Source organism: Hippopotamus amphibius, chromosome 1, assembly GCF_030028045.1.
Source record: "Hippopotamus amphibius kiboko isolate mHipAmp2 chromosome 1, mHipAmp2.hap2, whole genome shotgun sequence".
In the NCBI taxonomy this organism is placed as follows: domain Eukaryota; kingdom Metazoa; phylum Chordata; class Mammalia; order Artiodactyla; family Hippopotamidae; genus Hippopotamus; species Hippopotamus amphibius.
In genome coordinates, this window is record NC_080186.1 from 52,811,665 (window position 1) to 52,834,979 (window position 23,315).

Below are 23,315 nucleotides of genomic sequence, written 5' to 3' on the forward strand. Positions count from 1 at the left end.
CACTGTCATTCGTATATCACCTATACCTCCATACACCCACCCCTACTCAGAAAATATTATTTTTATACTTGTGTATATACATATGTGTGTTAAAATTTTCATCAAATGAAATGCACAGATTTTATCTCTACAATTTTGACAACTGTGTACACCTGTATAACTCGAACACCTATCATTTCCATCTCCCTAGAAACTTTTATGGAGTGTTGATTCAAGTCTTTTCCTCATTTTTATTTATTTGTCTTTGTATAATTGAATAGAATGTAGGAGTTCTTTATGTATTCTGGAATATATTCTGAATACGAGTTCTTTATCAGATATATGGTTAAAGGATCTTTTCTCTCAATCCGTGGCTTTCCTATTTATATTCTTAATGGTATCTTTTTATGTATAGAAGTTCTTGGTTTTGTTAAAATATTTATTCATTTTTTTCTTTTATAGTTATTAGTTAAGAATCCTTGGCTACCTTCAGATTGCAACAGTATTGTCCTATATAAGCTTTATAGTTTTAGCTTTTATATTTAGCTCTATGATCCATCTTGAGTTAATTTGTGTGTGTGGTGTGAGGTAGGGGTTGGGGTTTATTTTTCCCCCGGCTGAATATCCAGTTGTTTCTGTACCATTTGTGAAAGACTTCTTTCCCATTGAATTCCTTTGCACCTTTGTCAAAAATCAAATAACCATATAACTGTATGTCTATTTTCAGGCTCTCAGTTCTCTTCTATTAATCTGTTTATCATTTATGCCATAACTGCATTGCCTTGATTAACGTACCTTTATAACAAGTCTTTAATTCAGGTTGTGCTAAGTCCTTACTTTGTTCTTTTTTAAATTTTTGAAAAGCTTTTTTAATTGAGATATAGTTGATGTAAAATATTATGTTATAGATGTATGATATAGTGATTCACAGTTTTAAAGATTATACTCTATTTATAGTTATTATATAAAATACTGGCTATATTCACTGGGCTGTACAATATATCTTGGTAGCTTATTTTATACCTAACAGTTTGTACCTCTTAATCCCTTGTCTCTGTATTGCCCCACCCCCCTTCCTTCTCCCCACTGGTAACCACTGTTGTTTTCTATATCTGTGAGTCTGCTTCTTTTTTCTTATATTCACAGTTTGTTGTATCCTTTAGATTCCACATATAAGTGATATCATACAGTATTTGTCTCTCTGGCTTATTTCACTTAGCATGATACCCTCCAAGTCCATCCATGTTGCTATGAATGGCAAAATGTCATTCTTTTTATGCTTGGGTAGTATTCCATTGTGTATAAATACCACATATTCCTTTCTATTCACCTGTTGATGGAGGCTTAGGTTGTTTCCAAATCTTGGCAATTATAAATAATGCTACTCTGAACATTGGGGTGCATGTGTCCTTTCAGATTAGTATTTTGTTTCTTTCAGGTGTATACTCAGGAGTGGAATTGCTGGGTCACATGGTCATTCTATTTTTAGTTTTTTGAGAAATCTACATATGGTTTTCCACAGTGGCTGCACCAATTTACATTCCCACCAACAGTATATGAGGGTTCCAACCTTTTCTCCACATCCTCGCCAACATTTGTTATTTGTATTCTTTTTGATGATAGCCATTCTGACAGGTTTGAGGTGATACTTCACTTTGTTGTTTTTTTAAAAATTAATTAATTATTTATTTTTATTGAAGTATAGTTAATTTACAGTGTTGTGTCAATCTCTGCTGCACAGCAAAGTGATTCAGTTTTATACATATAAACATTCTTTTTTAAATATTCTTTTCCATTATGGTTTATCCCAGGAGAATGGATATACTTCCCTGTGCTATACAGTAGGACAAATTTTGTTTATCCATTTATTATTCTAAATGTAATAGTTTGCATCTACCAACCCCAAATTCTCAGTCCATCCCTCTCCCTCCCTGCTCCTTGGCAACCACAAGTCTGATCTCTGTCTTTGAGTCTGTTTCTGCTTTGTAGATAGGTTCATTTGTGCCATATTTTAGGTTCCACATATAAGTGATATCATATGATCTTTCTTTCTCTTTCTGACTTCACTTGGTATGATAATCTCTTGTTGCATCCATGTTGCTGCACATGGCATTACTTTGTTCTTTTTTATGGCTGAGTAGTATTCTATTGTGTATATTTACCACATCCTCTTTATTCATCTGTTGATGGACATTTAGGTTACTTCCATGTTTTGGCTATTGTGAATAGTGCTGCTATGAACATAGGGGTGCATGTTTCTTTTTGAATTATATCAAAAGTTTTGTTCATACTTCACTTTGTTCTTATTCATCGAAATTGTTTTTGGCTATTCTAGATCCTTTGAATTTCCATATGAATCTTAGAGAGCCAACTTGTAAATTTCTATTTAAACAAAAAAAAGGCTACAGGAATTTTTGTTGAGACTGTATTGAATCTATAGTTTAATTCAGGAGCACTAGACATCTTAACAATACTGTCTTCCAAATTATGAACATGATATCTCCATTTAATTACTTATCTGCAATGTTTCATAATTTTCAGTGTAGAACCTTTCCATTTCCAGCTAAGTGTATTCTTACATATTTTATATTTTCTAGGGCTCTTATAAGTGGAATTGTTATAGTTTCATTCTTGTTTATTGCTAGTACATATATAGAAATACAATTGATTTTCACATATTTGTATATTGACCTTGTATCCTATAATCATGCTAAACTTATCAGTAGTTTTTACTGATATTTTAGCATTTTCTAGAGGTAAACAGTTTTGTCATCTGTGTATAAGGAGTTTTATTTCTTCCTTTTCAATCTTTATTTTTCCTTCTTTCCTTCCTGCCTGCCTTCATTTCTTTGCCTCCTCCTCCCCCTCCCCCTCCTTTTCCTTTTTAAATCACAATTTGTTATTGTTTTTTGTCAATTACTTTTTATGCATCTATTTAGCTTATTTATATGTTTTTAAATGATATTTAGATATAACACAAAAGGAAACTGACTTGTGAGATAGTCAGAACTCTTTACCGTAATATTCAAAGTCCTTCAAAGATATTTTTAACCTACCTTTCCAATTTCTGCCATGACCTCATCATTCTGTGATCCGGCTACACTGAACCACTTAAATAAGTTCTCAGTACAGACGTGCATTTCTCTCATTCCATTCTTTTGCCCATGTATTTTATTCAGTATACTTCCACATTTTTAAGACCTAGCTCTACTGTTTTGGCATAAGTTTATGAAATTATTTTTGTTATCATCCTAAATAAATATCCTTCTTTAGATCTGATATCTCTTCTTAATATAGAGGTTTCCTTTTTTTAATGTTTTTTTAACTTTAGGTAATTGGCTTGAAATTCAAAGGTAAAGATTACAAAATGGAAAAACAGATATTATTGGTTATTATTTGTTGAAACTACTTTTTTTATGAGAGATGGCTTCTAATACTAAATATATTTTTAAGTAACTGTTTTTCTTGTATAAGTCCCTTAATCTCTCTGATCATCACTTAAGTAGGAGAGTCAATAATATCTTTGAGAACCTTCCAAACTTAATGTTTTGTGATTCTGGGATCTAAATTTTTGCTTCTCAAATTTCAGCATATAATTTAGTCTAAGGTATTTCTGATCTCTATTCTGGGGAACATAAAAGCTGTAAATCCTTTCTCAAAAAGTTTTACAAAATAAATTTCTTCAACTATATGAGTTGCTTTTAACCAAGGTTGTGTATCAGAATCATGGGACAGTTTCACCTAAATAACATCCCTCCACCCCAGCCTACTAGATGAGAATCTCTGACGTTGAAGGCCTTGTGCTTTCTGTGAGTTAACTAGTTAATATACAGTGTAAATCTAATCAGCAATCTAGATGTGAATTTTTGCTGTTGTTATAGAAGGATATTGACAGAAATACCAGGAGCCTCTGTAAACTTACTGTAGAAAATATAACCATTTGCTACTCAGTTCAGATTCCACACCAATTGCATGAGATAAAATGGTGTGCTCAGTGATGGACGTAGCAATTCTTTCTTTCTTTCTGTCTTTCTTTCTTTTTCTTTCTGTCTTTCTTTCTTTCTTTCTTTCTTTCTTTCTTTCTTTCTTTCTTTCTTTCTTTCTTTCTTCTTTTTTAAAGTAATTAATTAATTTGGCTATGTAGCACAGCATGTGGTATCTTAGTTCCTCAACCTGGGATTGAACCTATGCCCCCTGTATTGGAAGCATGGAATCTTAACCACTGGACTGCCAGGGAAGTCCAGGGACTAACAATTTCAATGACCAGTTCAAGGAGTGTTGAATGTGTCCTTGACTCTACCAAGGACAAGGAGAGATCCTTACATTGTCCATAGTACTTCCTGCCCTTCATTTTGAGTCTCTGTCTCCATCCATCTCTTCTAAATGCCAAGAGAGGGGGACTTACCTAAACATAGGGGCTGTGGCTAGAAAAATAAAGGCAGGAGAGTAGGATGATTTCTCAGCTGAAGGCTCAAAATTTTACACAATATTTAAATGTTATAATTATAAATTATAATTTAAAATTGACTAAATTTTATTGCCTATCCTTATTTCTGTTTCTGGCTATGATTCAAAAGTTTTGGATTAGTAAATATTAAAAAATAGAAAAAATTCTAATGGATTCCCTAACATACTGAGTTGTCAAAAGAGTATTGCTTCTTACTGTTGTTTTTCTCTTTTTTAACTTAGAGAAGCTTAACTTTTTTACATGTTTTTAAAGTAACATGTAATCATATAAAATTGTAGTTGTACAGGTAAAAGTAATAATCTCACCTCTTTTACCTCTGTAATATTGCTCTTCCAGAAGTAACCACTGTCAGTTTACCATCCTTCCATTGGTCTGACGCATAGTTATACACATTTGTGCAAAGATAGATTCTGTAGTTAATAATCACAAATAGAATCATATTGGATATATCTTTTTTTGTTTAATTTCTTATTTATTTATTTTTATTATTTTTTATTTATTATTTTTTGAGGGGAGTGCATTGGGTCTTCATTGGTGCACGTGGGCTTTCTCTAGTTGTGGCGAGTGGGGGCTACTCTTTGTTGTGATGTGTGGGCTTCTCAGTGTGGTGGCTTCTCTTGTTCTGGAGCATGGGCTCTAGGGTGCACAGGCTTCAGTAGTTGTGGCACACAGGCTCAATAGTTGTGGCACACAGGCTCAGTAGTTGTAGTGCACGGGCTTAGTTGTTCTGTGGCATGTGGGATCTTCCCGGACCAGGGATAGAACCCATATCCCCTGCATTGTCAGGCAGATTCTTAACCACTGCTCCACCAGGGAAGTCCCTATACATACCTTTTTTAATGAATGATTTATCATTTTCCACATCAGTACAAATAGTATTATACTATAACATACTGGTGTATGTTATAGTATACAAGTGAACCAACCTATAGTATACATATAGTATGCAATCTATAGTATACAAGTGAACCAACCTATAGCAATTGGAGCAACTTCCACAGAAACACTAAGAATCAGAGCAACATGTAAACATATTTCTCTGCTCACTTCCTCGAAGTCAATATTTTTCAAAAGTGTCGGGGTTTAGAATTCAAAGAATATCTTACTATTTTCCTAATATATCAAATTTAGAGAGATGTGAGCTACATGCTATTACTTTGCCTTCAGAAAGTATTTCAATTTAATTCATTTTGTTTTAGAAAAAATAAATCTCTCATGCTTAAGCGCTGTAAATGGGGAACATTGTACTTCACAAGAAATAGATTGAATGAAGTTGCAGAAGACCTCAACACTGTGTTCATTAAACTTAGTCCTTAAAACCTGCTCCTTTGCACAAACTATTAAGTTATTGGAGCTTGATGTATATTATTTTGTCTTTTGAGAAAAAAATTAATGTGAAAATTTATCCAGAAATACATTTTCTTTATAGTGAAATTGTGTTTTCACGTGAGTTGCAGTCATCTTCCCTGTTCCATTCCTGCCTTGGTGCACCTTTCTTCCCTTCAGTTCTCCCACCTGCAAAACTGAGGGCAGTGGATGGAAAGTGAGGATTGTTTTTCATGGGGGCTGGTGCCCAAGATTTCTGGAAAGGGAAAATATTCTACAAAGTGTTCTTCGAATAGGACCTGGTTACCTCTATTCTGTTAGTCTATACCCCACCCCCGAAAGCTATACCTGTGGTTCCTTGGAAGAGAACTGCAGTTTCCTACCTGCGCTTCCTGCCACTCATTTCACCCTTTGGCCACTAAGCTTCTGTCTACTCCTTAAGACCCACCCATCCATCTCCAAGAAGAAATGATCACATCTTGCTTTATGCCTATCTCCATCATATAGCAACACAGTTATTAGTTTCCAAGATGGTGTCACTTGTTAGAGTACCAGGCATTTGAGTGCAGGAACCATATCTGACTGAGTAAAAGTAATTTCAATAAAGTGACTTTCAGAGAATGGGTATCTAGAACATACTTGGTGCTCAGTATGTGGCTGCTGTAGTGATGATGGTAATGGAAATTCCTGTTTCCTCGTCAGTTGCACAATGACTGCTGAATAAGTGAATAAGTTGATAGATATAATATGTATTATACTTTCATTGGAATATTTCTTGGTCTGGGGTTTCTATTTTGTGAGGACCTATTAATTGGATTTAAAATTGCATAGGATTAAAAATGTTACTTATCCTGTGGTTTTCCTCTCCCCCCATCCCCATACCCTTAGGAATGGTTTCTGATTACTAATAGGCAGTCTTCTGGACTCAAACAGATCTGGCTATAAATATTGGTTCTAAGTATATTGGTCAAATTCCTTAAACTCATTAAGCCTCAATTTCTCCATCTGTATAATGAGGTAATAATGCAGTCCTCTACTAATTTGTGTGAAATAATGTGTTTAAGGCATATGTGTATGTTTGTGTGTAGTGTATATGCCTTGTATACTGTGAGTATTTATAAATGGTATCGTTACAAAGTAGTTATAAAATACCAATAAAAAAAAAACAATCTGGAAATCACCTTAAATCCCACCAAAGATACCATCATTGCTAACATTTAATAGAGATCCTCACAGAGCTTTCTTTTGACTTAGACAGAAGCTTTTACATAAATCAAAATAATGTGATAAATAGATTACATGGTATTTTGTCACTTACTTTTTCCATTCAATAATGTTATCTTTTTATGGCAATGGATTTAGGTCTATATCATCCTCCTTCATCTCCTTTTAATGGCACAGTTTTCCCTTCATCGATGTATGAAGACAAATATAATAACCTTTTGTTGATGAATGTATGGTTTTTTTCCTACATAAGTTATAGCCATGATAGGCATTTTGACACCTCGATTCTTAATCTTTTTAGGATAAATTCTTAGAAGTGGAATTGTTAGATTAAAAATTAAACTCTAAGGAGGCTTCCCTGGTGATGCAGTGGTTAAGAATCTGTCTGCCAATGCAGGGGACACAGGTTCAATCCCGGGCTGGGAAGATCCCACATGCTGCGGAGCAACTAAGCCTGTGAGCCACAACTACTGAGCCTGTGCTCTAGAGCCTGCAAGCCACAACTACTGAGGCCATGTGCCACAACTACTGAAGCCTGGGCGCCTAGAGCCCGTGCTCCACAACTAGAGAAGCCACTACAATGAGAAACCCACGCACCGCAATGAAGAGTAGCCCCCGCTCGCCACAACTAGAGAAGGTCCATACACAGCAACAAAGACCCAATGCAGCCAAAAATAAAAAATAAATAAATAATAAAATTAATCTTTAAAAAAATTAAGCTATAAGATCCATCAAGTTATAAACACTTATGATTTGTCTGTTTTTTTCTACATATGTGTTATAGTCAGTAAGAGAGTTTATTAAAGAAAAAAGTTAACCTATAGATTCTAAGGTCTTGAAATGTAAAGTTTAGAATATATTTAAAAGTGAACTAGGGAGAACTCACAGATTTCATCAGCAATTTCAGTTACCCAAATTCTAACTCAATTTTTTTAATAATAATTTATTACTGTTCATAATAAATCATCCTACTTTAATAAAAGCATGGGCAAAGGGTTGTGTTTTTGAGTATAATATATTTTAACATGATATTCAAACCTCAGGCAAATCTGTTGGTTGAACTAAATTTTAATTTTTGTATAATTAATATTTCTAATCCAAGCTTAAGTTAATTAATTTTTACTTCCAATTTGGTATTTTTTGAGTAGATTTAACTGAGCTGCTCTCCAGCATAAATTTATATTCATGTTCAGCTGAGCTATGGAAAATTAAGTGTAGTTGAAAACCTATCTCTTGATGATATTTTTGAATAATTAATTTTATTGAAACAAATCTCATTAGGCACCTCTAAAGTGAAAGTTTATGTAGTGTAACAAAAGGATTTATATCTGTTTACTTTTGCTGAATCATTGCTGGATTAACCCTAATTCTACTTCTTCTACAAGCTATAAAATATTGCAACTAAGTATTCCATCTCTGGTACCCAAATATAGTTTACCTCAAATCAGTGTTTTTGGCTTCCCCTGTCCGCCCCCAAAGTAGCAGAAACAAACCCATGAGGGGAAATATTGATCAAAATGGAAACCCGTTATAATATGATGTATAAGTTTTACAAATACAGATGTTTCTTCTTTGGAGCTATTGTCTTCAGTATCTAGAACTGCTGTAAGTTACTCCTGAATGACATTTCATTCAATTGGAAATTCAGAACTTAGGAAAAGATGAGCTAACTTACCCATGATGAAATATTAGTGTCATTCTGGGACCAGGGGTCATGGACCTGAGACAGAGGTTACTGACCCTGTGGAGGATCTCCGAAAGGCCTTTTGTTGTCAGTAATCAGAAGAGGAAGCCAAACACAGAGAAGAAAACCAGGATTGTAGGTCAAGAGTATAAAGTCTCCTTCATACAAAAGCCTTTTTCCTTTGTCTTTTTCATTTTTTCCCCCTTTTGAATGCCAAGGTAAGTTACTGAGTGTCTGTGAGAGCATAAGACTAGTAGATAGAGTCACTTAGATGTATAAATTAATATTTAGAATTAGGAGTCCCAGATACTGTATTGGTAGAGATTTTTTGATGGCAAAGAACAGAAATTAGTTGAAGGTAGTTTAACCAAAAGAAGGAGAATTTATTGGAATGCTATGGGTGTCCCTCCTGGAACCTGAAGATCAGGGTGCATGGAGGCCTCAAGAGGGGATGGCTTTTCCTGCCCCTTTATGCATATGGCAGATTATGGCCATCTCACAGAAGCTTAGAGAAGATATAGAGAATTGTTGCCTGTGACTCAGCTCTAATTTACCCACCCCTCCTCCCCGCACCAAAGAGGGAATCTTGATAGTCCTGGCCTGTGTCATATGTGTCACCAGCTTCAGCCTGAAGTGGCACCACAAGCAATACTAACTTGGCTGTCGGCCATTATGGATGGCGTTTTAGGATGGGAAGATTTGAAGGACCATCCCTCGTAAGGAGAAGTGGTTGTGTGCTGGCAACAATCCCCAAAGTCTCTACTACATCCTCAGTCTGGTCTGGCCTTCTTACTTAGTAATATGGAAATCAGGATGGAGTGGCATAAAATATACTTCCCAGAGTCATGGCTGGGTGAACGTGGGCAAAAGATAGTTATTTATCAGCCAAACTGGGTTACTTTTGAGAGGAAGCGCTATAAATAATGGGACCAGCATGCATAAACTAGACTGTCCCAGATTTAGAATATATGGTTACCCTCAAATGGAAGCATTGTATGTCTCAGATTTTAGCATAATAAATAGAGTATTTGGGGGAGTTGGAATACCATGTCAGAGGTGAGCAGTTGTAGTACCAATGTCAGGACTTTGGAATACCAAGTCAGGACTAAGGATAGTTCTTCCTGCCATTATTAGATTGTATCAAACATAAAGATATATCCAAATAATTTATTATTCTTTCCATATATCAGTGAGCCACCTTTGAAAGGAGAAATTTTGGGAAAGCACTTAGTTTCTCTACTTCTCAGTTTACTGGAAGTAAATGGAAAATAATGTTTTTTTCCAATTTCTAGATAATATGAATGATCACATATTCTGAAAGGATGAAATATTTTAACTGTTATCCTTTGGCTTGGGTCAGAAGAAAATTTAAAAGGTGGTCAATCTGTATTTGTATCATGAAAAGAAGTGTATTAAGTATATATTGTTGTTCAGGGTGCAGCTTGTTTGCACAAAGAGAAAGGTGCAGTCTTACGGAACTGCGTACTGCATTCGGTATTTCAAAAGCCTCACAGCGTTATCAGGCCTTGCCTCTATGCATTGTGGTAAAATACTTGATTCTGACTTGTGTATCTCAGAATTCCAGGACCTAAGATGGTAGGTGTCCAGCTCAGAGTTTATTTAATAGACATCTTTAGCAAAGATGACTTTAGAAATCTGCTGATCTTTATGCGCACCATACAGATGATATGACCTCTAGGCGTGCCTTAGGAGTGCAGGGTTTTCAACTAATAGCTAAATCACCTTGGGCAGATTACTCAAGCTCTTAGAGTGCCCGTTTCATTATCTGGTGAAAGTACATAACACCCGGTTATTCTGAGATTTAAGTGAGAGCCTGTGCGTCAAGAGCTTTGCAGAGGGTTTGGCACAGAGTAAGCACTTAGTGGCTGGTAGTTATTAATTAGAGTTAACCTGGAAAACTTCCAGGGGGTGCGAAATGCTTTCTTTCTCGGCTATGCTATACTTAGAAGATGTCCTCTATCTGTTGTTTAAACAATAGTGCCCTCAGAAAACAGCAGCTTCTCGGAAGTAGGATAAGTGACCGTCTAAAGTTAATTTGCATAAGATGTATCATCTTCTTTCTAATTACTTACTGAATTTTCTCTAGAATGGCTTTCCTTAGAGATGAGGAAATATAAAAGCTGCTTATGTCATTGGAAGCTATATACCTTTCTTTTAAATAGTGGAATTGTTTTGTATACAATAAGATCTAAGAAAATTCAAAAGAGATCTTCCTCTCCTGAAACTCGGAGGGCTGCTAATGTCTCATTTCTGGAGCTGGAAAAGAGGCTTTGTCTTAGATTTTTTTATCCAGCGATCTGTATTTTCCTTTTAGATTTAATGCAGTAAAATCAGATTTCACTGTATCTTGAGTTTCCTGTTCTGTTTCCAGTTTTCCATTGAGTAGCAAGAGCCTCTCCAGAGGCCCCTGAGCATTGGCAGGGAGCAGCTGCCTTAGCAGTAAATGCCACAGTTGTTGGCACTGGAAAAACATTGCCAGCAAGCAAGCTGCCTCGCCTTTCTACTGCCAGGGCCTCTGAATATTCAGAAACCACATCATGAAAGACATATAACGTTAGATGTACTCTAATGTAAATTAAAATTAGTGACTTGCTTTCTTCCTTTGGGCTGTGATTTTTTCCTCTTAGAATAATACTGCCATGGGTTCTATTCTATCAAAATGGAGGATCACAGCTAAAAAACAGGCATATCCATACTCATGAAACAGCTTAATTTTCTATATGCTCAAGCTTTTGCTAATCAAAACCACATCTTTTTAAAAAACTTTAGTCACTTTGAAGGCTGGAGCCCACCTCAGAGATAGCATACTAGCAGTTGATTAATGCAAGTGCTGCTTCCATTCAGGGCTCTGTGATTCAGCGCACCCTCACAGAGCGCCACTCTATGCAAGCTATGCCTGAAAGCTGGGGAATACCAAGAAGAGGACACCAGTTCCTGCGCTCAAGGAGTTTAGCTCTGTTCAATGAATGTTGTGTGCCTGCATGGATGCTTTCCACCTGACAAGGGTTGACTTTACCATGCGGGTGAGGTGCAGATACAATAAGAGAAATTATTTTAAACCTAGTGCCGTAGAATTCAAAGACAGGAAGGTTTGATAGGTCACGGTTTAGGAAAGACTTTCTGAAAGCAGAGGCCAGGCACAGTGGAGAAGATATTCACAGGCATTGGATCAAGCATATTCCATGCATCATCTCATTTTAAAATTGTGATTTAAACTTCCTTATTTGCAGTCCATTATCCATTAAAGAGATTGAAAATATGGGTAGCAAAAAAAGGTGATTATGCTAGGCATACTATGTTATAGGCAGGCTTTGTCACTTAATACATTTTGGATATTTCATTAAGTATGCTTTTTCACATTACTCTTTTTCGTCTTTTTTTTAAAGAATAGTTGTCTTTTTTTTTTTTTGGCTGCTTGGGTCTTCTTTGTTGCACACAGGCTTTCTCTGGTTGTAGCAAGCAGGGGCTATTCTTCATAGTGGTGTGCAGGCTTCTCATTGCAGTGGCTTCTCTTGATGCAAAGCATGGGCTCTAGGTGTGCAGGCTCCAATAGTTGTGGCACATGGGCTTATTAGCTGCTCCACAGCATGTGGGATCTTCCCAGACCAGGGCTCGAACCCATGTCCCCTGCATTGGCAGGCAGATTCTCAACCACCACACCACTAGGGAAGTCTCTCACATTACTCTTAATGACTATGTGACTTATTTATTTTCCTTACAGCTAAGTTAAGTAAGAAGATGTAAATATAAGAAAAATAAAACCGTAAAGGTATAGGAGAAAATATATTATCTACAGGGTGGTTTTTATTTTATTTATTTCTTTGTGGCCGCACTGTGCAGCACGCAGAACTTCCCTGACCGGGGATTGAACCCATGCCCCCTGCATTGGAATCATGGTGTCTTAACCACCGGACCACCAGGAAAGTCCCCAGATTTTAGTTTTTGAGAGCAGGAAAAGTGAGAGAAAGGTACAGAGGTTTCCCTTGTACCCCCTCTCCCCACACTTGCACAGCTTCCCTCATTACCAACATCCCCTTCCAGAGTGGTATATTTGTTACAGTGGATGAGCCTGCACCCACCCATCATTATGACTCACAGTGCCTAGTTTACATTAGCACTGGGACTGTTATACATGCCCTAGGTTTAGACAAATGTATAATGGAATGTATCCTTCATCATAGTACCATACAGAGGGTAGACACATTTTTAAATACATCATCTTAAAAAGGCAGAAATCTTAACAGAAAAGATGAGTAGTTTTGATACATAAAAAATCCTATGGATATCAAGATTACTGTAAATAAAATTTAAAGACATTATCTCATTCACCTAAATGCCCATCAACAGATGAGTGGATAAAGAAGATGTAGCACATATATACAATGGAATATTACTCAGTCATAAAAAGGAATGAAATGGAGCTCTAGGTAATGAGGTGGATAGACCTAGAGTCTGTCATACAGAGTGAAGTAAGCCAGAAAGAGAAAAACAAATACTGTATGCTAACTCATATATATGGAATCTAAAGAAAAAATGGTACTGATGAACCCAGTGACAGGGCAAGAATAAGGCTGCAGATGCAGAGAATGGACTGGAGGACACAGGGTTGGGGGGGGGGTTGGAGCGAAGGGGAAGTTGGGACGAAGTGAGAGAGTAGCATAGACATATTTACACTACCAACTGTAAAATAGAGAGCTAGTGGGAAGTTGCTGTCTAACAAAGGGAGATCAACTCGATGATGGGTGATGCCTGAGAGGGCCAGGACAGGGAGGGTGGGAGGGAGTCACAAGAGGGAGGGGATATGGGGATGTGTGTATAAATACAGCTGATTCACTTTGGTGTACCTCAAAAGCTGGTATAAGAGTGTAAAGCAATTATATTCCAATAAAGAGCTTAAAAAAAAAGACATTATCTCATTTAATTCTCACAATAGTTTTATGAAATAGATGCTTAGATTCCATTTAAAGAAGAAGAAACTGAGACACAGAGAAATGACAGTGTGGAGATCAGTGGATTTCCGGGAGATTGATTATCTTGGTGAAGAATAAAAGCTGATAAAATGAGAAGCATAGCGAAGCGGTGGTTCGAGTTTAGTCTTTGCAACAGCCTTTGATATGAATCCCAGCTTTACTACTTTGAGGTGATGAATGAGCTTCATTTTAGACACTTAAAAATATTATATTTTCATTCCATCCTTTGAAGTGTTTATTTCCATATACTTTCTCATTATAGCCATTATGACAAAAATGATATCTTTTGCAGATGTTTTCAAATGCAAAAGTTCAGAGACATCAAGGACAGACAAATTAGATGCTAATTACAGGAAGCGTAAATCCCTTTTTATTATCCCTTATATAGTGTACTATACTATCCCTTAGATAATAGAAGTTATCAAGGTCTCAGTTAAATAGGGACAGTATGACATAGATCATTAACTACTTATTAAAGAGACAAGAGGGCAAAAGCCGAAACTGTGTGAGCTGTTATCAATGGCTGAAATAAAATAAAAGATTGATTACAGCTATCATCATAGTTTAGCAGTGGGAAAATCTGGAGTGAATAAATTTAGAATATAAATGTTTTTAGATCATATTTAGGTGAATTCAGTCAAGTTAAAAATCCCACCACCTCTTGAATAAGAGCAGATGCCTCATTGATTGGGTACAGTAAAATGTTTCTGTGCAATTGATCCAATATTTGACTTAAAATGAGGATATAATATTTATGTTCTTTGGAGTAACAAAATTTATGCTGTGTAATAACCTTGACACTTTTACAGAATCATGTTTAATGGGCCCTCCAAAGCTCTGATGAATACCACAGTTTGGTCTATTTTCTACATTTTTTAGGAGTCTGGAAAAGCTGTAGGAAATGAAATATCTATCATAAAGTTTTTGCATCTAGCTCAACTACTGCTGTCAAGTTTAGCAGAAAGGTCAAAAACTGTATGTTCTTTATTAACTGTATTCAAAACTGAATTTAAGAGATTTAATAGCTGCTTAGAATTAGTGTTTGAATTCATACTATGAAGAATGTTAAAATTTTTAGCATTAAAGACTCCTACATCTACTCACTTAAAAATGAACTTCATTAATTCCAAATATATACATGTATACATATATATTTTCATACAAATATACATATTGTAGTTTTACAAGTGCATTTTATTTTTCCCCCCACAGATAAACAATCAGATCCTATATGGAAGAAGTCACCAAAACGCATCTGCCATTATTAAGACTGCCCCATCAAAGGTTAAGCTGGTTTTCATCAGGTAAGATAGATACATCTGGTTTTCTAAAACTTAACAACTCTTCTGGAGATGTTTTTATTTGTGTAAGACTATTTTCTCTTTGATATGTTTAATAAAATCACTGTATTCTAAAAATGTGTTTCCCTTTTGTGACTGTCACTTTAAGAAAAGTATAGATTGTTTCCATTATGAAGTGTTCTTCTTATTTACTTTTCACATGATAAAACTGGTAATTTTTACAAATACATGAGGCTTGTATTTGTATTTCCATTTAAAAAAATTCTTTCCTTCCTGATTATCCTCTTTATAAATATAGTAGAACATTCTAGCTTCTCATCCTCCTGTCACCATCATTTGGTACATTTGCTGACTCATTAATACCTTCATCAAAGAATAAAGCAGGAAAAAAAGAACCCAGGAAAGTTTTAGGAGCTTCATATTGAGTGCTGGTGAGAAATACAGAGGGGAGGAGATGTGAGCTCTGCTGTCTGGAGTCGTGTGGTCCGTTTGGGGCTCCGCATTTGCCCATACATACCTCACCTGCTAGCTGACTGAGCCCTTTTGGCATAAGTGAGTCAGAACTGGGACTCCTCATTGGTGGTGGCCATCATCCGCAACGGAAGAAGCTTGATTCCCTGTTATTGGACTGAAATGACAGATAAATCTGAATTATTTTTAGGGGATGTAACTAACCCTATATGTTATCTGTCACTCTGTTTCTTTTCCTTCTGGGCCTCAGTTATTATCTGTAAAATGGCGTTTATAAAGCACGTATCTCGTTCATTGTGGTGTTTCAAAAATTAGAAATGCTTACCACAGTGCTGAGCATAAAGACTTGAAAAAGCGGTAGCTGGTCCTTCATGATGGTGGTGATCAGTGTTATTCTCCCCTTCTCAGAAGTTACCTGTCAGTGAGGCCTGTCCACTCCCAGGAGACAGCTAGGGTTAAGTGAGAGTTTTATTCCCAGATACGGGCACTAATGGCAGGTGATTGAAATATTCCTTCCCATGCCATCTCTTCAGCCTCACAGGCCCTGCTGCTTTGCTCCTGAAGAAATCCTACATCGATGCCCTTTTCTCTTGCTCAGTAGCACTTTCTGGATTTCCAGGGGGTTTTGCTCTTGCTTCTAGGGTGAGAAACCTTGCTCTTTCTCATCTGTCTTTGTGTATTAAGACAACCACCTTTGGCTTACTCACCTTGAAGTTCCTTGTTAGATTCCAGTCCCTTTTGGGGGATTTATTGGCACTTCCTGTTGCCAGAGGTTACGAAATTAGAGTTAAATGATGAAAACATGAACAGACTTGAGGAAAAGTCAGCCACTCAGAAATTTAAGGTGTCCATCAAGAGAAGTCCATACAAGTAAAGAGTTGAAGCCATTTAGGCTTAAGAACTCTGTATAAAGCGGTGTGAGGATGACATGAGAAGACGTTAGCTAGCACTCAGCAGCATCTGCGCATCCGTGCTCGGCATGTGGTGGTGACTGCTCCAAGGGATGCTGGTAATGATTAGCATTACTCTTACCTCTTAAACATTTGTGAGGCCTTTGTTACTTATGCTGGGTCATCCCATTTTAAAGAGAGCAAAAAGAAAATTGAATAGAACCCAAAGGAAATCATTTAATGCTATTAAGTAGTTGGGAAATAGACCCGAAACCGGCCGCCCCCCGCCTCAAGAAAGAAAGGTTAAATGATTTGAAATTATTTAGAATACAGAAGAGAAAGCTAGGTAGAACTTTAATAATAGTAATAAACTCCCATTAATTTAGTGTCTGGTGGATTCAGTTTTGATTGCTCAGAAGGGATCAGAATCAGGGAAGAAATTTGTTCGATAAGTTAATGGTGTCAGCGTGATTGAGGATGCTGCTGAATACTTATTTGCTGGAAGTGGTTAAGCAATTTAGAAGTATCAAGCTACATTCAAAATGTGTCATCTCATTATGAACCTTTCTGGCATGGTCATTAAATTATAGTGCCTAGCACACAGTGGGCATTCAGAAAGCTTTATTGAATAAATTTCCTTTCAGCTCCTACTGAGAAATCCAGATTGTTTATTCTCCAAAGGCAACAATCATAGTAAGTTAGTTTGGCTTTTTTCGTGGATTCAAAAATGCATATAGATATATAACTCATTATTTTACTGAATTCCCCATACTGTAGCCCCTCTTCTACTACTTTCCCAAATAATCTAACTTAGGAAGATTTTTCTATATCTTCTTTTATAAGGAGAAAGATGATGTGGGCATGATTCTGAACAATCTGTTGTTCACTTTTCGACTGTCTAAAGGAAAATGAGTTCACATTGAATCAAGAGAGATGTACACACTGATCACAACCATTTGTTTGATTCAGTAGATATGTATCTAATAATTTGTGTGCCAGCATTTTATTAATGAATGAGTGCTTCAGTTTCCATAGGGAGGAAACTAGTCATCTGACTGGGAACTCTTACCTAAATTGATGAATTCTTTTGTAAAGCAGGACTGAACTCTAAGGCTTAATGATTAAAAAAAGAAGCCATCAATTCACCCTGCCTGGGCTTGAAACCAATTCTGTGGTATCGCAGCTGTGTGAGCTTGGTCAGTTTCCTGAGCTATAGTATGGGGATAATATAGCTATCTCATAAATTGTCTAATGTATTAATACATGTAAATTGCCTGGCAGTATGGACTCAACAATGCTGGCTGCTAGTGTGATGAAGATGATGTTGATGGCAGAAAAAGGCAGGGACAGAGGGAGGAGGAGGTAAAAGTGGAGGAAAGAAGTAGTTAGGGCAAAGGAAAGAGGAGGGGTAAAAAAAAAAGAACCACTGCTTGTGTCTACTTTGTCTAGTTCCAGAATTTTGACTATTTTTTTGAGTGAAGCACATTCACAGTTTCAGAATGCTTTACTTAACATCATAATGATTAAGCATTGGAAGAGATAGCTATGGACATTATATACAACCATTTCTGGTAAATGTTAGAATAAGAGACAAGGACGCAGCCTACCTAAAGTGTCTTTTAGTTCCCTGTCTGCTGTTGCTGGGCTGCTATTTCTTCTGCTTCTTCTTCATAGTCCTCTTTTTTTAATGATGACCTGATACTCTAACAAGGAGTAGAATGTTCTTTAATTGAGGAATGTATAAAGAGAAATCTAATTAGCATGAATTAATCCCCTGTCAATAAAATGTATTATAGCAGATTTTACTGAGGCAAGTAATATCAAGTAGGGTCAGAATTTAAAGCATTTAAGGAAATCAAAAAAGAAAAGATTTTAGCGCTCACCAGTAGGGGTATCACGGTAGATTGGTGTCCTATTCATGTGTGGTAACCAGTGCCTTTTAGATGCTATCCAACACATCATCCTCACTCCTTCAGGCTGATTGTCTAGTTCATTATTCATTTAGGTACATCTTTCAACCTCTGCCTATAAATTACCTCTTTTCAGGCTATTGTTACAAGAACCCTAATTTTGCCTATTTTGGAACCAAATCCTGAAACAATAAATATTGATTTGTTACCAAGTTTCAGGAGGTTAACACTTAAATCATCTCAGTACAACAGATGCAATTATACTTTTCTTTAAAACTGCATAACTTGCTTTGTGTTATATAATGTTACTTTAAAAACTGATTTTTATAAATTGTAGTTCTTTGATTAGTGCTTCTATTTGGCAGTATTTCCTTCCAAGTTGAAATTATTGATTTCTCTGTACATTTCCATTATATGGAAAATTCTGGCTTTTATACCTGAGCAGCTCTTTTTCAAATTTATTGACAAGACGAAAATGGGAACTGGCCACAGGTTTGGGAGGATGATTAGCAGTATCACAGAAAGCTGTTAGAATATGCTGCAGGCAGCATTTTAATTAACTAGGGCCTTTAGTCTGTAGCGATAGACATTTGTGTGATCACGTCCTTGTATTCTTTTAACACGTCTTTATGCGTGTACTAATTGATCTATAATTCACAAGAGGGCTCTGTGAGTCATCAGGGAAAAAGTTGCTGCTTTGTATATGCACGGCTTACATAATCACTTTTTGCCCCTTTTCCCCCCACATCACTAGATTTTGGACAGTTCTGTAATCACGTGCTTGTGCCCATGGCACATGTGGACTCTGGTATACTAGATTATTCTACCGTAGATCATCTAGATGCATATTACAATCTGGGTGCTTGCCATGTACCACACATTCAACTCTGTGAGTTTTCCTATTCCATGTGATCCCCTCTACACAAGCACTGCAATTTCAGTACAGGAGAAGCGCTGTATTAATATGACGAAGAATGAATTGTTGTATTTGGCAATGCAGAGCTCCAAGGAGATTAATGATTTCGCCTGCAGCTCTTGTCATACCTTCCCCCACTATCGAAAATTAAATGTCATGTATAACAACTCACTCTCCATTACTTAATTACATGTAGAAAATGTGTACTTTAAAAACTCCTGGGGCTAAAGGAGGCCAAATGAAACTGAAACCCTTGAAAAGATTTAGTGCTAGCTGTCAAGCCCTACCGAGTGAAAGTGGACGCGCCACGGGATCCACCTTACTGTATCCACTGAACACGTCTTGTTTTTGTAATTAAAAATGTAGTGTGGCCCGTTATCCTCTAGCCATGCCCCAAAAGATGATGTTGAGTTGAAATTAATGTAAATGTCAGAGTAAGTCCATCTGAATAAGCAAATTGAATGCCTGCTGTTAAGATGCTTATTGTGCCCTTGATTCTTTATATCTAGTTTTGATAAATAGGAGGGGAAAAAAGATTGTGGGAACAATTATGAGTTAGACTTTCATAAAGAAACATTCATGCATTTATTGGACGAGTATTTGCAGAGTGCCTACTTGTGCTGGTGCTATGGAATGAGTGACACAGAGAACGTAATCTCTGCCCTAAGGGAGGACACAGAGAATATAACAGTCCAGTGCCTTATCGAGTGGTGTAAGTGCTGTGATACCATAGGAACGTATAGAAGACACACCTAACCTGGTCTTTGCAGCCTATGGGAAGGTGTCACAGAGAAAGATGTTTAAGCTCAGACTGGAAGGATAAGTAAACAAAGTCATAGTATGTACAGAAACCCAAAGGTTTCTCGAATTGGATGCTATGCCCAATATACCTGAAAATTTACTTCTAGGAGAAAAGCAGTCCTTCCTTAGGAAAGTATCATTGGATGAACACAGCTATGTATGTCATTTGATTTGATTTTTGTAAGCAAGCATCTTTCTTACTCTCATGGACCATTAAAGAACGCAGTGCCCCTTTTCAAGTGCATGATAAAATATTATCCACGGCGTATATGACAAAAAGTTTTGAGGAAGAGGCCTGTCATTAGCACTGAACCATGTTAATAGTTGTAGGAGGTAGAGACTCTCCTGCAATTTCTTTGTTTAGTTGGACCATGTGGTAGATCCATATAAGTCTCTCAGGTGCTCTGAAATGCTGACTCTTGCTTATTTCTTCCATACTTGTTTCCTATACTATGCATTTTAAATAGTAATTTTAATTATTAATTTTATATTCATAAGTAGAATTTATAAGACTTTTAGTTCAGGAGCAAGGTGGAATTGGAGTGTTTTGTGTCAAGACATTGGAATGTCAAGACATTTCTTTTGTCAGAGACATTGGAATTTATATATGCAAATGAGAAACATTGTTCCCTTTGACAGACTATGGTAACCTTGGGAAGCTGTACATTTAATCCAGTTATCATTTCATCGGGTCATACATTTCTGGAATCATCTTGAAAGCCTATGGCATATTCTTTTGAATATCTACAGTAGCCATAAATTTTCCTCTTTTGAGGGTGGTTGTAGCTAGGTAGTCTGAAGTAACCAAACATTTTACAGGGCTATTCATGAATTCAGGTGAATTTAGTCAATTAGGTAAAGTGCTGCTACCAAACAAGCCTATCTTTCTTGTATGACTTGTATCTTTGAACACCACAGTTATTATTTCTTAAATACAATTGCTGATTTTTTCTTTGCTGCTCTTATTTCTTAATATCAGCTTGTGGGAATTATGACTATATTTCACTTCATATGACACTCAGAAATAACTAATTGTGATGGTCACAGGGATGATAGAGGCTTTTTTTTACTTTTCCTTTTTTTTTTTTTTAATTTTATTTATTTATTATTTTTTGGGGGGTACACCAAGTTTAATCATCTGTTTTTACACACATATCCCCGTATTCCCTCCCTTCCTTGACTCCCCCCCACCTCGAGCCCCCCCCCACCCTCCCTGCCCCAGTCCTCTAAGGCATCTTCCATCCTCGAGTTGGACTCCCTTTGTTATACAACAACTTCCCACTGACTATCTGTTTTACAGTTGGTAGTATATATATGTCTGTGCTACTCTCTCGCTTCGTCTCAGCTTCCCCTTCACCCCCCGCCCCCTCTTTTTTTTTTTCTGCAGTATTTTTACACCTTTCCCTGTAGAATGCCAGTTTTCTTTGGTAGAGCCTTCTCCCCCAAACACACACACATACACACACACACAATGTATACAGTGTGATGGAACAGTAAAAACAGTAAATCTAGATACCTGTCTTCCTCTGTAGAAGCTGAAAGAGCCAGATCTCTCTCTCACTGCCAAGGTGTGGCCAGTGGGTGGTCATGCAACCTAAGTTTGGGCAATATGATACCTTACGCTTAGAACAGGAAACAAGTAATCTGAGTGATTTTATTTGTGTGATGTATATTCATGGAGCCACAGGGCCTGGATCAGAGGTTCCTGCTGTGACATCATTCTGCATCCTGCTTCGTTGTCCTCTGGCGGTCTGTTAGTTCCTGCCTGTTCCAGGTCTGATCATATAGCCTGCCGTGTTTTGTGAGATCCCAGTATCCCTCTAATAAATCACCTTTTGCTTAAGTTGGCCTAAATACATTTCTACTTCTTACTGCCAAAGAATCCTAATGAACGGGAAGGATGCTAAAAGTAGAGCTCTCTGAACAAATCATGAGCAACCAGAGCGAGTTCCCTCTGCACATGTGCTTGTCACATGTAGGCTTTTAGCCTTGATCCTGAGTCTTTATCTTTCAGACTTCTTTAGCAGAGCGCAAGACCTCTGAGCAAGTCTCTACTGAGGATCTCCAGTATGACAGGTTTCCCTTGCCCCTGGCTCTTGAACTGAGATTACCACAATGATTTCAGAGAAATCAGGCTGGATTTTTCCCAGATTTGTACTTGCGGGAAGAGTCACCTTTCCTAGCACATGGCGTTATGGTGAGGGCTGGATATCTGAGTAAGATTAGGGCTTTGCCAGCCAGGATAAAGAGGAGAATGGCTGTGGGTATCTATTGTACTATCTTTAGAAAGAGTCTCTATGAGAAACTTGGTAGACTGTCATTTATCCCCATCCAGTCCTAAAGCTCCCCATGTTAACTCTACTGCCAACCTGCGCTGCCAAATATTTTATGAGTTACCTTTTCCTCTGTACAACTGGCAACCATTATTTAGAACTTGCCTGGGGCCACCTTTGTAAAATGTGGGTCTAGTTGCTGAGTTACTTCTACCAGCCCTCATTAGTGATTGGCATCGTTTGGAATGCCAAGCAAATAGAGGTCATAATTCCACTGTCATTGGACATTTATTTCAGATCCAGCATATTTAGCTATTTTGGTGGTTTCTTCTAGTTGGAAATTGGGAAACTATTTAGTGCATTCATATAGATAGAATTATCTCCTGGAATCTTTTCAGAAAGGAGTTTTGCTCCCACTGGGATATAATGATTTGCTTTGTTTTGTATGTTACTTCTGGTTCATTTACATGGAGCTTTCCTGGCTGCATGGTAATTCAATATCATGTTCCAATTAATATAGCAAATGTAGAGTTTATTTTTTCTGTCCTCAAGTGTCTCACATCACTATATTTAGTACAGTCAGAAAAAATTATCTAGGCCTGTTTAGTTGTGTTCATGTTCTCCTCCTTTATTCAGCTTTGTGTGTGTAATGCACCTAAACAGTGTTCCTGCCCCTAGATTGTGGTTGCAATCATTTTAGAACAGGTTGCAGAAAATTAAATCAACTTACTCAGGAATCCAGGTTGAATTCAGGCACATAACTTCTACTTTTGATATAATGCTATTTTGTTGACATAAAATAAGATTTTATGGGATTAGTGAAAGTGAATTTCCAAGTGGCAAGACCAGAGCAGTCCTCAAGACGAAATGATTTTAAGTGATATTCTAAATAATTCGAACATATTCTCATCACACTTGTACTTTGTCTTAATTTTTAAAATTGTGGTAAAATATGCATAACATAAAATCCACCTTACTGACCATTTTTAAGTGTACAGTTAAGTGGAATTAAGTGTATTCACGTTGTTGTACAGCCATCACTACCATCTATCTCCAAAACTTTTTACATCTTGCAAAACTA

At 36.9% G+C, this 23,315-nt stretch overlaps 1 protein-coding gene across 6 annotated transcripts in view; it reads left to right on the forward strand.

The window, feature by feature from the left end:
* PATJ (PATJ crumbs cell polarity complex component) overlaps nt 1-23,315 on the forward strand; it is a 335,749-nt gene that overhangs the window by 206,709 nt on the left and 105,725 nt on the right. For all 6 annotated transcript variants that reach the window (XM_057712781.1, XM_057712798.1, XM_057712772.1 and 3 more), the window contains exon 29: nt 14,885-14,976. In XM_057712781.1, coding sequence (XP_057568764.1) covers nt 14,885-14,976 — 92 coding nt within the window. The remainder of the gene's footprint in view (nt 1-14,884; nt 14,977-23,315) is intronic.